Source organism: Merops nubicus, unplaced genomic scaffold (assembly GCF_000691845.1).
Source record: "Merops nubicus isolate BGI_N331 unplaced genomic scaffold, ASM69184v1 scaffold8771, whole genome shotgun sequence".
NCBI lineage: Eukaryota > Metazoa > Chordata > Aves > Coraciiformes > Meropidae > Merops > Merops nubicus.
The window spans coordinates 740-16,681 of record NW_008590228.1 but is presented as its reverse complement, the minus strand read 5'-3'; the positions used below and the strand labels follow the sequence as shown (position 1 = coordinate 16,681).

The following is a 15,942-nucleotide window of genomic DNA, read 5'->3' as shown; positions in this document are numbered from 1 at the left end:
CCAACAAAACTAGAAGAAAAAACTGCTCGTTGACTCACAGCTCTCTATACTTTGCAAACTGAACAGTCCCCAGTTTCTTATTTTTGGGCAAAACTATCCAATGTTTGCCATAGGAATTTAACTACAAGTAAACAAAGTTTATATTGAAAAGCAACACATGTTAAGTGAATTAGTTTGTTCCATTAGTCTATTTTTAAACTACTACATCATATTTACTGAAACAGCTATGGCATAAGAGGTTACACAGTTAGGCTTAAGTAATGCCATAATCTGACACAATCCACTTGATTATGCCCAAAACTATTTACAGTGAACTCGACTTAAACAAATCACTTGGTTCAAGAAAATGTCCAAAGAACTGCAAGTCCATAAAGTAATCTCTCCTAAAAAAGTTGTTTGGGAATGATTTAGTCATGATCTGTTTGTTTTAAGATATTCATATATTGAAATAACAGCCTCATTGGAAATGAGCCCCAGGAGCTACACAAGCATTAGCAAGCAAGAAAGTCTGTGCCATGGTGTGTAGCTGATGGGAGGGAAAATGGGGGGAGGAGGGAAAACAGAATCTGGCCTGCACAGAAAAAAATTAATTAGGTTGAGGCATTTATGCACTAACACACACAAGAATCTGAAAAACAATAACTAACTAAAAAATCACAATTATGAAACAGAGTTAACTGCATCCTTAAAGGGGGCAGGTTAAGCAAATATAGGTGACTACAGCTATAGTAAGCTTATAGATTTAAAACCTGTATAAGCAAAACAGCTCCACGCTCCATTCTGGCAAAATCTAAGCTGGCCTCTTAACAATGCAAGTCTAAAAAGTCAGCTGATCAAGTAAGGTGATCTGACTACCTTTATAAAACACACCCCAGGTTCCTGTGCAGCATCAGAAGAGATGGACCCATTTTAGGCAGAAATTCTTCTTGATACTCTTTATTCTCTACCCACCTAAGATCTTACAGAACAGAAACATGTTCCAGAGCAATTCAGCTAATTTAGTACTTAATTTGTGTGTGTAGAACTATCTGAAAGAAAAATCCAGAAGCAGTGAGTTCTGCACTTGATTCACCCATGACAGGCAGCATCAAGACCCTCTTTGCCCTTCACAGCAACAAATTCTGTAGTTTGGTCAAGCACCTCAGGAAAAATTTTGGGTTTCCTATTAACCTAACAGCTTTTGCTCCAGAGGCCTTCAGGCAGTTACACACCTGCCCTCTAGGCTAAGTTACTCTAAGTCCCATGAAGGATGGGACTTCCACCACAGCAGAAGATGAACCAACCCAAACAGTCTAAAGTGAGGAATATGTTTACAGTGTATGTCATGCTAAGTGTATATGCCACCATGTTTTGTTGAAATAGGAACATTTTCAGGTCCTTTTCTCAGGTAAAATGAAGTGCAGCAACTGGTACCCAGAGGCTGCAAGGCACTCACATCAACACGTGCACTATACATTTCTGCAGCAAATCAGAAAGACATGTTTTTGTTGACATGGGTGTTTTGCAGTGCTCAGCACTAAAGAATGTTACCACATTTTCCACAGTGAGCAGAAAGGAAAGAAGCCAGATCTACAAGACACTTTCTCAGTCTTGACTGGGCTTGGCTTTTGGCAAGTTCTCTTCAGGAGGAGCTGATTTCGGAGCAGTACTGCAAAAGCTGAAAAGCAGCAGTGTTTCCACATGGCATAAAGGAAATCTAGAGCTTGGTTTCCCAGTTGTGCCATCATCTTCTCAGCTCGTCTTTCCTTCCTGTTCTCCTAACAGCTTCTTAGAGACACCACCCAGATGGAAACACAGCATCTTAGTTACAAATCTGTTCCCTTACGCGTGACAACTAGTGAATTCTAGTGCCAGGAGATTTTAACTGCCTGCAGCTTCCAAACTTACCAAATCTTTCAAGATTCAAAACGTTGGAATAGATGACACCAAGATGCATTACTGTTAAGCACTTTCATATTACTCACTGCATCGTCACATGCACTTTGATATTAAAGGATTTTAATTTAAGCTGAAGTACCTCTCTAAAAATTCTGATACAAGAACCTTAATCTAGAGAGGAGGGAACAGATACTAATGGTTTCAGAAGAATAAAAAATGTGCTCCTGTTAGGCAGAACTTCAGGTTTTCCAAGTTCTGTGAAATACCATAGGGGTGTTCCAAACTCAGATTTTTTTTTTTTTTTTTTGCATATCACAATTAAGTGAATCAGAACATGACAGGACGTTACACCTCAGTGACAAAACCCAAATAAATATAACTGTTCTTGCAAACTTTTGTTTGCAGAATTTGACATAATAGTATATATAATTTAATGAAAAATCCTCAAGCGTTAAAATCATGATACTTCCTTTGCTATTTGTGGGAAGAAACTAAACCCACATAAAGCAACTCTCTAGAGGCACAATAGGAACATTTAAGCCCACTCATTCTATGATGTCCCACTAAAACCAAAAATAAGTCAGATATAAATAAACTCCTAGAAATCCACCACATTCTCAAGCAAGACAGATGAATCCTAATGAAGTAAATTGTTAGTCTTCTAAATTGAAAAGAGAAGAATCAGAAGAAGGGAGATCAGAACTAAAGTCCCAGAGTCCAATTAATACAGTTTCAAAGTGAATTCAAAGCACTTATGGCACTTAAGAAATCTGGCATCCACTGTCTTTTTGAGGTTTTATATCTGGTTCCTTCAGAGGTTTTACTTCTTCATCTGGTTTTGGTTTAGCCTGCAAACAAGAAGGAAAAAAAAAACTAATACCACAAGTACAAACCACTGTGTCTGCAGTTTTTACATACATCTAACTTTATGTATCCTAATCTAACAGTCCCCTCTCTTTTCAAGGCTGAAGGCTTTGAGCAAGCCTCAAGCGAGGAGGAAAAGACAAATACTTTCTATTTCAGCATCCTTAAATGAACCCTTTTCTAAAATGGGATCTTTCCACAGCATTCAGTCTTATAACATTTCAGCATCTTAAGACACCTTAAAGATTATTTCCTCCTATTCAGGACTTAGAATAATATGTCTCCTCATTTCCAGATGCTGGCACTGTGGCAGAGAGGTTAACTGACTTGCCTCCTGGCTCAGGTGGCAGCCTCCTGTCTACAACCTGCACCGAGCTGGGGAATGTTACAGCAGAACAAGACAGTAACTCTGTCTGATACACAGAATAAAGCTAACAGGAAAGAACAGCACAAAAGATTATCTCACAGTGTCATCCTTTGGCCTCTTGGTGAGATCAAATGCTGCGAGTGTTTCGGGACTCCAGTGTGCATTCAAGGCAGGAAATTCAAAAGGAATGGGCTCCACTAAGCCATAGTTTGCTTTCAGCTCCAGCTGGGGAGCCTCTGCTGGCACCTTCTGAAAGTAGCTGTAATAGAACACAGCAGTGGATTTAAAACACAATGCACTGTGTCCGCAAGTTTCGTTTGGGATTCTAAAGAAAACCATCTGGGGTTTTGACAGCAGCAATCACTGCTGCTCTTTTCATTCACCTGCTTAATTAATGCCTTCATTAAGGCACCATCTAATGTGCGTTCTGTCAGCAAGATTCACAAGAACAAAAGCAATTCCTTCTTGGTGTTGTCCATCCCCAAAGAGCTAGGTGGGTTTTATCCTATTTGATAAAGCGCTTCAATGAGAAGAGCACCTTTTGTTCAAAAAGACCTTCAGAATCCTAACAAGGATTTAAGATACATCCCAAGAAAAGATGAAAATGACACTTCTTTTCCTAAATCATAGAATGCTTTGGGTTGAGAGGGACCTCAAAGATCACCTCGTTCCAACCCCCCTGCCACAGGCAGGGACACCTCCCACTAGACCCAGCTGCACAAGGCCTCAACCATCCTGGTCTTGAACTCATCCAGCAATGCAGCACCCATAGCTCCCCTGAGCAACCTGGGCCAGTGTCACACAACCTTCACAGTGAAGAACTTCCTTACATCTAATCTAAATCTACCCTCTTCCACTTCAAAGCCATTAAATAGACAGCCATAAAGTCCTATCACTACAAGCCCTTGTAGAAGCCCCTCTCCAGCTTTCTTGTAGGCCCTCTTCAGATACTGGAAGGCTGCCATGAAGTCTCCCTGGAGCCTTCTCTTCTGCCAGCTGAACACCACCAACTCCCTCAGCCTGTCCTAGCAGGAGAGGTATCCCAGCCCCCTGATCATCTTCGTGGCCCTCTGGACCCACACCAACAGGTCCATGTCTTTCTTGTGTTGTGGACTCCAGAGCTGGGCACAATACTCAAAGTGGGGTCTCACAAGAGCAGAGGGGCAGAACCACCCTCTTCAACCTGCTGGCCACACTTCTTTTGATGCAGCCCAGGATATGGTTGGTTTTCCGAGCTGCACTTGCACACTGTTGGCTCATGTTGAGCTTTTCATCAATCAGCACCCCCAAGTCTTTCTCCTGAAGACTGCTCTCAATCCATACTCCACCCACTGTATCTGTGCTTGGAACTGCCCTGACCCTGGTGCAGGACATTGCACTTGGCCTTGTTAAACTTCATGACGTTGGCATGGGCCCACCCCTCAAGCCTGTCAAGGTGCCTCAGGATCACAAACACTCACTACAACACAAAACCTGAACAAAGGTATAAAATCTACCCACAGCAAACCAACAAGAGCCAAAAACTGACAAATACTGGCACATGCTACCTTAACTTCCTGTGCTGCATCGGAGATCTGTGGCAGGCACATCTCCCAAAACAGTCCCTGGTTATCTGGTTTCTCTTTCAAAGTTTGTTTCTAGAGGGACATGGACTTTTTGAAATCTCCTGTATGCTGCTGTTGTGAGCTATGTCAATGTTTATTGGAATCAAAGCAGAGTAGAGAATTTCTTTTCCTGTATGAGGTTCAGCTTGCTGTACTTGACAATCCTTTTTGTTCAGCCAATTCCCCTATTACACAAGTCTTTAAATATCATAAAAAGAGAAATAACAAACCTATTATGGAATACGAAACCATTGGAGGAGAGGGGAGAAGGAAATTAACAAAAGAATTCTAAAGCCAAACTAATCTTGCTATTTTAAACTGCTCCAAAGTCTTTTTGGAAGGGGCATTAACTAACAGAAAGCCCAATTCACAATATTAATTTTACTCAGATTGCACCCCAAGCATATTCTTTGCTGAAAGCATCACTGTGTTTTGACATCCCTGATAGCAAAGCAGAACAAGCTACCAGTCTTCTCCATCTCTCCTCTCTTTTCTTTTGCTTGCTACTTCCCAGCAACTGGGAAGAGTGTTGGAGCAACACACCAACCTCTGTAGGACTTTCTCTTGTGCAGAAGGAAAAGAAACAAAGTGGGTGAGGCATGAAGGAAGAAAAACTGCTTAATTTTTCTGGTGTGTCAGTCCAACCTATCCAGCTGAACTAGCACAGAACAGAAAAAGGGTGACAGCACAGCCTCTAAGGAAATCTGCTGAGAGAAAAATCACAGAATTGCAAGTTTGTCTTTAAGTTACACACCATGCCCTAGAAGAACCTAAGAACTGGAGAGTAAAATTGACCATCTCATCTTGAAATAAAGGCAAATGTTGTAAAAACAGTTCACAAAGAGTGCTGTACCAACCACAAATTACTTACATGAATCCATTCTCTCTCTGGCATTTTTCTAGTGTGTTCTTAATCAAACTTCCTAATTTCCTAAAGAAGAGATGTCCCGAAGGTTTGGCAGTAGTCCCAGGCCCTTTGGTTTCTCCATATTCTTTGCACAATGCTTCAGCCTTGGCAAACACTTTACAAGAAAGAAATGTAATAACAGTAATTGACATGACATCAGGGGTTGGACTAGATGACATTCAAAGGTCCCTTCCAACCCAAAGCATGGTACAATGACTATTAAATCACAGTTCTGATCTACAATGCTTCAGTTTTAGGAGATACCAGAATCCATTCAGGTTCCTTGCTTTTTGAAACCAAAAAACTCCAAGACAGCTCTTCCAGACAAGATCTACTGCATCCAAAAAGTGACCAGGAGGGGGGGGGAAAAAAAAAAAAACAAAACCAAGAAGAGTGCTTTTTTGGGTAGGAAAATGCAGGAAAGCATTCTTACCTGTGGCGCAACAATAAGCTCAAGAATTGTATCACATGCTAGGGAAAAAGAGAGGCCATGAAGGTGCCCATGCACAGTTGATGTCCCAAAATAAACAACACTTAATACAGAGTGGGAAAAGAAACATTTTTCTCCAAACACCAGACAGTAAAAAAAACCCCAGTGTTTGTCTTACTGAAAGTAATCCAATTTACTTTGTTCTCAATTTTTTTTTTAAATTAATACTAATTTTCCAATTTGATGATTTGAGCATTTTTTATACATAGTGGTAAAGTTACACAGTGCAGCCCATTGGGGTAGCAATAGCTTTGAAGAGAGAAGGATGGGCAGAAAACTCTGAACTATGGCTGAATTCCCTTAATCTACCTTTCAAATGAATAGAAAAGAAATAAATTATTGAAACTTGTTAAAAAAAAAAAAAAAACAAAACACAACAACGACAAAAAAACCCCTCATGGTTTAAATTTTACTATTTAAGAAAGGCAACCTCCAAAGCAGAGGAGGCTGCAGTAACTTAACATACAGACCAGACAGAGCAATGAGAAGACAATTGACTTTTACACTGTATTGGAGGCAGTTCAAAGCCAGTCTTTAACAGGCTGAGAAGTGAAGATGACATTTTCTGCAGCACTTATGAAAGGCAGTTTGGTTAAGATTAAAAAAAAAAAAAAAGAGTGTTGTCTCCATCCCAAAGCGTGCTGGATTTTCATCAGGTGACAGATACAATCTGAAGTTTGAGACACCAAATAAGCAGGATACAGCAAAACAAACCAGGCACTTCATCATCAGAGCTTGTAATCCAGCCTCAGACCCACTTACATTTTTCGGATTCCTGCAGAGATCTGATTGCTTCCCCACACTTATCACTTGCCAGCAAAGTCTGTCCATGGTAACAGTATGCCTAGTGGGAGAGGACAAAATCATGACCAACAACACTGGGCACTTCCTGCACCAATTCACTTCTGCTCTTCCTGACATCATCATAGCTGCAGCTCTTCAAAGCTGCCATTCCCCACAGGCAGCTGACAGTTGGGGAACACAGGTCAAAGTAGCATTCACTGAACAATGCAATAGAACATGAAGTAGGTATGGACATGTTCATGGAGAACACTGGGAGGCAGGTATGAAGCAAGCTGTCTCCAGTCTAGCCAAGAGTCACTTTGAGCATCACAAAGACTATTTTACCAAAAGCTCTAGTATATAGCCTAGTTCAAACCCCTCTCTCACTGTATCAAGGTGCACATCACAGAAGGATGAACCCCAGTAAACTTTACAAAGACTCCAGAAACTGAAACCAACGGAGCACTGAAAAACCATATCTGCAACATCACCAAATCCAGAAGCAACAAGACATTCTGCTGCTTGAGAAACTTTACCATAGCCCAAATAACTTTTACAACCTAAAAAAATCCCATTTGTTCACACTTAAGCTTGAAAATAGTAATATATTCCAGTGAGAACTGAATCGCCTCTTTTCTAATGCCAGGAGCTGTTGAGTTTAAATACTGAACACCACAGGTAAAGCAACAATCCCATGAACTAATGCCTACATTGCATACCTTCCTTTAATGCCTGTTCTCACAGTATAGCAAGTGTTACCTAAATCCATTACCCATATTAAAAAAAATTATCAGAACTCTGTCTCTCCCGTACCTCTCAAACTTGCAAACAAGGCAAGTGACTTTTAGCTAATAGTTTAAGAGAAAGACAATTGTGTTAACTGCTTTGCTTGAGCCTTTTTTACAGCATGAAAGAGGCAGGTTACAGGCTGTGGCACGCTACAAGAAATAAACAGCACACTGAGCAGCTGATAGTCCCAAGGGCAAGAGACTGGTCACACAAAAAGGGACAGCCCTGGGAAGGATACCTAATGTTGCTTGATGCAGCTTTGTTCAGGGCCTTCAAAAAGATGATCAGTTCTGAATTATACCTCCAATCAAATTGTGATGTAGATAGTGGAAGACAAGTATTATGTCCAGCCTGAATTGCTTCCCTTAATGATATGTGATCACAATAAATTCCACGCTGCAGTAATTTCACTTGGCTCAACGAAGCCACTTCAGATGGCACTGACACTGCACAGGCTCACTTCCCAGTGTGGAAAGAAAGTCAAAATAATACTTAGCTCCCACTCCCCCACCAACCCTTAGACAACATTAAAAACTGTGACTACTGTCAACCAAAGTACTCACATAGGCCATATAGAAACAGGTCTTCAAGTTTAAGTACTTCCTCCATTTACCTGCATAGGCTGGATCCAAACTGGATAATGTTTGATCTAGGAACACAGAAAGTTATTCTTTTCTTTTTGGAAATGTCTTAAAATCACACACATACTCAAAGACCAGAATTCTTATACTTAGCAACAGATCTTAACCATGAAGTAGCCAGAAACAAGTAATAAACTACTCCTGAAAAGGCAAAGAGAAACTATGAGAAAAAAAAAATCACAACAAAACAAACGACAAAATATGCAGTTTATTGAGGACACAGTTGGCCCTAGAATGCCTGAAACTGCTGTCCACTGCACTTGGAGAGCTAATTCTCCCAAATATTTTTAGGCAGCATTACAAAGGTCATTTGTAGTTTAACTGCAAGTAGTGACCTATAGAAGCCTACATCTGCTACAGTATTCCATCTCTTATATTGATTCCCATATTTCTGTACTTTTCCCACTCCCTCAGTAAGACAAGCCATTTGTTTGGCACTATTAGATATTCTCAGATTGTCTTTTGTCCCCCCTCACTAACATTTCATACAATTAGCTACAAAGATTACCACAAAAACCAAAAGCCTTGCCAAAATCTGTTACACTGATAGCTGAAGCCCTAAATGCACTAAATAGAAGTTAAATGTATAAAGCATATCCACTGAGAAACAGTCTTAATATCACAGTTGACAGGCAGGTGAAGTATGTCTGCTGGTAAGAATGCATAAAAAACAGGTCACTAAGGATACATACCAGCTTTTTGGTAGAAGTTAGCTGTTTCATAAGCAAGAGCAGCTATTAGCCCTGGATTGTGTTTCAGCTCAATAGCTCGAGCAATTGTCACTAAAAAAAAAAAATAAAATATAAAATCCACACCACAGTATTAAATTCTAATTGAAAATGTCACATAAAATCAGCAGAGGCATTTAGCATTTTAAACTCCTACATGAGCAGAAAATTAGTATTTGCAGCCAAGCACACTGGAGAACAAAGACAGATTTGTTTCTGGGATAGAATGATTCCAAATGAACAGAAAAGCTGAAGGAAGGTTAGTCTGAGAATAGCTAGTACACAGAAGCTGCAAATATTTTAAAGGAACTGGGAATTTATGGCAAGCATGGTGGTGAAGAGACTGCATGAAAGAAAAAGAATAAGGAAGATGGGACACAAGTTCTTCCAAAGCAGTTACATTTGTAATATCAGATTGATTTTTGGCATTTTCCTCCTACAATTGTAACTTAAGTTTCTTAAAAGCAACCCGCCCCACTAAGCCACAGTGCTTCAGGAGGAGAAAAAAAACCAGCATTGCTGCCAAGCAGACTTCACGAGCCATCAAAATAACCCACAAAGACTGTCATTCCCCATCCCCAAGAAACGTGCATTTGAAGATACCTTCTTGAGCTTCAGCTTGGCACTGTATGATGTAAGAGTCTATAAGTCGAGCTTCTAAATCTCTTCCTTTTTCTACAGGTGTAATCAATTTTGGAATGTGACTTTCCTAAGAACAGAGAAAGTCTCAAAGTTAGTTTAGGCTTAATACCACTGCTGCCAATCCAAAACAAGTCCCTTATTCCTAAATGGACGGGACACTGAGGGAAGGTCCCAAGACATCCAGCTGCACTCTTGCACGTGCTGCTGGGCAGACAGACAGATAACTCCTCCACTGCCATTGGGAAGGAGCAGCAGAGACTGAATGGTAGTATGACATATTAACACCCTTCTTCTTCCCTGTATCTTCCAGATGGTCTGAGTTATCTGTTTATTCTGCAACCTTATCAGAGAAGCAAAAGCTTTTCTAAGACAAAAAAAAATCAAGTACATGGAGACAACCTAAAGAACAGACAGGGAAGACAGTTATTGTACCTTCAAGTGTTTAAAAATCCCAGCTGCTATCTTCAGGCTTCTGTGAACATCTTTTGCTTCATCTTCTGTTATACTAAGAATATAGAAGAAAGCAACAAAATTTCAGTTAGAAAAGACCTCTAGGTGTCATTTAGTCCCATCTCCTGCTTTGGACCAGGACTACCGAAAACAGTAGATCAGGTCAGGTTCTGGCTTTGTCTAGATCAGTCTTGAATCCTTCAAGAATAAAGAGTCTATTAAGTAACCTGTCCCACTGCTGTGTTACCCTCATGGTAGAGAAGTTTCTTACAGCGTCTAATCATTAAATAATCAAATAGAATTCACTTGAAAAAAGAAACATAAGACCTTGAAATGACTTTCAAGTAAAAAGTAACCTCAGCATTAAAATTCAAAGCTTTGGAAATCCATAGGGGCCACAATCAACAGAGCTGTGGTTTTGAGAATCTCAGTGTTGTACCTAAACAGCTAGAGTGGGGCTGATGAAGGGTTTATTCACAACTGAACCTTTCTCTATACCACAATCACATGGCACTATCACACTTTGCTCATGGAAGGAACTGAAGCGCACTTGGACATTACAGCACACGAATGAAGGCCAACTGCCTCCCTGGACTCCTCCTGTGTCAGCTGGACATGCATCACAGCAGTCAAAACTCAGAATCTGCTACTTTTTTTTTTTATGTGTGACATATTGCTGCAATGGAATTACTAAGAAAAGGAAAACACTCACTCCTCTTTTCCAGCGAGTCTTGACGCGTATTTCGTGTACCACAGAGCTACATTAAATCCCATGGAAACCAGTTCAAACACCGCATCCTGCTGGGCACTGAAGACAGACAGACAAAACCCCCACATAAAATTTATGGCTTTGATTTTGTTCTGACAAGCTGTCTCTGCTGATAGTTATGCTATAGACAAACTTACACTGATGGCATAAGTCAATATTTCTCTCTAGAAAATATTTGCACCAACTCAACTATTTCCAGTTCAGAACCTCCTACTTGCTGAATTACCTAAAAGATATTTCAGTTTTTACTTAGACCCTTTAAGAGGTCATAATTATAATCTCCCACATTCAGAAACCTACTCTTCCCATTTGGGAACTTTCATTTTAGAACAGCAACTTGAGATTTGTTTAGCTTTGGGTGTGGCTGACATTTTTCCTTTTTTTTTTTAGTTTCTAAAATTGCACATTTTGTAGAAAACCTTGCTCTGTAATGTCCGCTTCTAAGTTGTAGGTGCTAAGTTAATAAGTCATAATCTATTACAACTCCCCTGAATGCTATTGCAAGTGTTTATATAACTACAGTCAAAGGGCTTGTGCAAATAGCAGGGAATTTTGGAAGCTAAAATTATGATCTTTGGAAAGACTGAACTTGCCATCACAAGCCTAGTACAGCTTAGAAACCAGTTAACTTTAAAAAGAAAGGTGTGGGAGTGGGAAGAATAATGCTGGCACAAGTACAAGTGTGTATGACCATGAGAAAACAAGAGGAGTCCTAACCAATGGATTGTCTTCCATGGGGAATAAAAGCTTTGAGGAAGTCAAGTGCTTCTAGATAAAAGCCTGGCAGATCTGTAAGTATGGTTATATGACACAATTACCTACAATAGCAAGAGATGGATGAATAATCCAGAAGGTTATAGATCTATATTCCTAGTTCAAAAATAAACTTTGTTTGTACCAGAAGTACATGTACTAGGATCTTCAGAGGACAAGAACAAAATCAGATCTTCAGCAATAATTTGTACATCAAAAAACTCAGAAGCTACTGGCAAGGGAACAGTGCCAAATGAAAATTTTTAAACTGTAATAAGCTACATTACCACATTCGGTTCACTCTCAAGATTCTTTGTACTGCTCTAGCCATCTGTAAGAGAGTTTGGGGATCAATTAAGGCACAATGGATCCTTCCACCATTATTATGCCTTTATATAAAGGCAACATGCTTCGGAACACCTAACAGTACAGCAATTATAAAAAATGCAAAGCAATGAGTTTTTCTGAAACTGCTTTGTGTTCAACATTTTGCTACACTTGTATGTTTCCTTCAGACCAGTGCTGGCACACGTGGGTACATGTATCAGAGCAGAGGAAGAGAGCTGCATACCTTGTACTCGTAAAAGCACACGCACCTTGGAACCTGCCCCTGTAATGTGTCTGTCCACTTGAAATTCTGAATATATCTCAGCTTGCATTCTTGGGAAGAGTCATCCAGTGAAAGGATAAAACCTATAGAATAATAAAAAAAAAAGTACTGACAGGCAATCTCAAAGAAACAGAAACAAAGGAATGGGGATCAATGAGAATATGGATATAGATAAAGGAATGTTCCCTGCTGCACCACTCAAACCCCGTGTTACTCCCCAAGGCTTTTATCCCTCAACATTTTGAGAACAAGAGGTGTAAAAAACCCAGACTGGCTACTACAAGGAACTCCTTGCCCAGCAAGTTACTAACTCAACACTGTGAGTCTTGACTGCTCAAGGAAAACCTTACAGATGTCTGCATGCCCCAGCTGGTGACTAGCTGGGAGCTGGACTAACCCAGGTCCAGGATGGCTGAGGCTGCCCAAGGTGAGCGAGTGACTGTCCCTGCCACCACAGTGGCAAGAGGGAAATTCCAGGAAAAGCTGCCTGGTCAACAGGGAGAGGGAAAAGGCCTTGTAAGCATGGACTCACTTGGTCATCTCTTTTGTCACCAGGGTTACAGGAAATCTGTTCTTTATGCCCAGCAGCTCAAAATGCAGCAGTCAGTGGGAAGAAGCTCATGCTATGGGATGTTCAAATCCTAGCATATGCAGCCCCAAGGGATGTTTCAGGGAGGAGTAGGATGGGCCTTGGTCTGATCAGGTCTTACAGACTGCAAGAACTCAGGGCTTGCAACGGCAACTATTGAGGCTGTACCTCTAGGTGCTGTCACATGTTTATAAAGACAAAAAAAAATTCTTGTTCCTTTCACATGCAGATGTTTTTGGTGACTAAGCATGATATTTCCCTGAAGGAACTCTCCAAATGTTGTCTGCAGCAACGTAACTGTTATCTTACCTCTCCCTAGAATGTTGCATTATCTTACACCCACCCAGGGACTGAGGGAACTAAACCAAATTGAGCTGCTTCACTTCTCACAGACTGAAAGACCACAGTTTCCCCGATTCCTGAAAACTCAGTCCTAAGAAACTTGTCTGAGCACCTGACTGCTAGGAGAGAGTTATGAAAATACTGTCAGGAGGAAGGTTTCTATGGAATGTGTCTTCCCAGGTGACCATCTACTTAAAATGCAGACACTACTCTAATTAGCACCTATACATACACCTAAGACTAGCAGCAACACCAGCAGAGGTGTAAACTTGCAACAAGTCTACTATCTAGCATTAGACAATCCAGAAGTTTACACTGAAAAGTGACTCCAGTCAACTAATTAAAAGACTCAATTTATACCTAAGGACCAATTCATCACAACCTAAGAGACAAATCAACATTTTCTCACACATCAGGAAGCAAAATAAGGTTAAAAGCAAGAGGACAGGATTGCCAACACAGTACTGGTAGGGTCACAAAGGACAGTGAAACTTGTAGCAAGGGTCTGGCAAGTACCCATGACTGGTATCAAGCACAGAACCCATGAAGATACTCTGCCTCCTGAGAAGCGCAGAGGGGCTTTACAGAGGATTAGCACAAGACACATTTTGAGAAGCTTCATTAAAATTCAAACTACGTATCTTTTGATGTATCAGCAGTATTGCTAAGAAATGTTTCTACCTTGCAAGAGTGAGAAGTACAAGTCAGTTGCATTCTTCATCATTTCTGGATTACAACTCGAGTCTGTAAACAGCTCCAGTAGTCTTGTTCGAGATAACCTCAAATCGCTGCACAGAAGGAGGAGAAAAAGGAAAAAAAAGAAACCTGAGAAATTCTACCCAAAACTGCACTATTAAGAAAATATCCACCCGTGTATATCACTACTCTGTTGGCTAAGGAAATGAAGCTAAGCATTCAGATTAGCTGTCTGAAGGCAAGGAAAGGTATTTGATGAGGAAGTTGATAATAAATACAGAAAAATCTTCTTTTCTGGATATATACGAATGACTCTTTAATGTAAAGTGAAATCCCTTTTGGACAGACAGCAATGCATAATCAGTGCTCATTATCAATCCATTGTTCTAAGACAACCTAAAGTAAGGATGTCCTTATCTACCAAGAGGTTGGGTGCAGCAGGAGGGAAGTGAAGTAACAAGCAGGAACATTCTTCAACATTAGAATCATTAGAATGGAACGAGCACATGAAAAGATAAGAATAGATCCACAAATAGATCTTTTTATTATATCCCCATCTACAACAGAACATTCATGCCTTATTAATTTATGGAAATTAAGTAATCTTTTGCAGAAGAATGCACAGTCATCATAAAGACAATGAAATGTTTAGTCTTTTGCCTCTGTGTTGCTATAATAGGCTTCACTATATACACTCAGAGCCCTGAAAACTGGATAATTCATTCCTTGTACCTAAATGCTCAGTGTTATTAGTGTCTTATTGTCTCCCAGCCTACACGTTTCTAGTCACATTCAATGGAAGGGGAACCAGTACTTTGAAGGCTGTCCTCCAAACTGCGAGAGACAGCATGAAGTTAATCACAAGCACACTTACTTGCAGACCTTTGCTGCAGCTGGAGTGGTGGCTACCCCATAATAATTGAAGGAAACAGGGGCTGTAGCCTTCAAAGGGTTGCGATGGAACCAGTGGGTCATCTTCTCTCTGTAGTGTTGTTCCCGTCAAAGCTAAAGCCTGGAAAGGAACAAACAGCTGCAGGAACAAGTACAACTAAGATCCTACATTTGTCACATTCCACAGCTGGGAAAAATATATTCCTGATGTAAACAATTAGGAAAGAAATTAATCTGCAAAAGTTGCATATAACTACACAGAAAAAGATTATTTTTTTCCATTTGAAATACTAAGTTTCCATACACCTTGTCTTCACCTTCCTTGTGCTTGGCTTAAGAATTTCACTCTCCTGAAATACAAATGCTTCCTGAGGCAACTATTTTAAGTTGGGCAAAAAGCTATAACCTACTTTGCTCTACGTTACTACTTTCTTACTCACCCTCGCTCCACCCATTACCACCTGCATAAGGCTGGACATTCTCATGTAATTTACAGGAGGATCCCAATACTCTGATGTTGTTGTATTGTGTCTGGACAACTACTAGTAGCTTTTATTGCAGCACTATTGATGCTGATGAAACTGGAATTACATAGTAACCCTTGCTGGAAACACGGGATATATTTACAGACACATCATTGACCTAGAAGCTTGGTAGAGCTAAAGCAGACCATCTTTTACCTTTACCTCAATTTCAGCAAACATACACAACGTAAGCTTTCCCGTGAGCTTTCAACTGCGGTGCACGGTGGAAGGATGAACAATAATGGGCACACGCTGAAACAAGGGAGATCTGTACTGGATAACAGTAGAAACTTCACCCTGAGGACAGTGGACTCACAGAATGGCAAAGATTGGAAGGGGCCCTAGGGATAATCTAATCCAGCCTCCCTGTCATGGGCTGGGACCCCTCTCAACTAGACTGGTTTGCTCAAGGCCTCATCCAACCTGGCCGTGAACACCTCCAGGGAGGGGGCATCCACAGCCTCTCTGGGTATTCCAGAGTCTCACCAGCCTCGTAATGAAGAGCTTCTTCCTAAGATCTAAACTCACTCTCACTCAGCTTGAAACCATTTCCTCTTGTCCTGTTGCTGGACACTCTTGTGAAAAGTCCCTCTCCAGCCTTCCTGTAGCTTCCTCTCAGGTACTG

At 40.6% G+C, this 15,942-nt stretch overlaps 1 protein-coding gene across 2 annotated transcripts; it reads right to left on the bottom strand.

Moving 5' to 3' along the window:
- Positions 1-2,080: 2,080 nt before the first annotated feature.
- On the bottom strand, positions 2,081-14,900 carry BROX (BRO1 domain and CAAX motif containing). Of its 2 annotated transcripts, XM_008949853.1 has the most exons (12): positions 14,777-14,900; positions 13,888-13,994; positions 12,262-12,358; positions 10,856-10,951; positions 10,126-10,198; positions 9,655-9,760; positions 9,016-9,105; positions 8,246-8,331; positions 6,873-6,954; positions 5,585-5,735; positions 3,209-3,368; positions 2,081-2,726 (listed from the first exon to the last, which is right to left on the bottom strand). In XM_008949853.1, exons 1-12 carry the CDS (start codon positions 14,875-14,877, stop codon positions 2,640-2,642), a joined length of 1,236 nt encoding a protein of 411 aa, XP_008948101.1. In that variant the 5' UTR covers positions 14,878-14,900; the 3' UTR covers positions 2,081-2,639. The 2 variants fall into 2 exon arrangements, with proteins under 2 accessions (XP_008948101.1, XP_008948102.1); XM_008949854.1 differs by lacking the exon at positions 10,856-10,951 and having other exon boundaries at positions 2,640-2,726; positions 14,777-14,877.
- Between the last annotated feature and the right edge of the window lie 1,042 nt (positions 14,901-15,942).

Coding starts and splice junctions, on each gene's coding strand:
- BROX (XM_008949853.1), bottom strand. CDS start 14,877: ATGACCCACTGGTTCCATCGCAACCCTTTGAAGGCTACAGCCCCTGTT. Junction 10,952..12,261: donor TTACAGGGGCAGGTTCCAAG/GTGCGTGTGCTT, acceptor GTCTGTCTTCAG/TGCCCAGCAGGATGCGGTGT. Junction 3,369..5,584: donor CAGAGAGAGAATGGATTCAT/GTAAGTAATTTG, acceptor GTTCTATTACAG/CTACTTTCAGAAGGTGCCAG.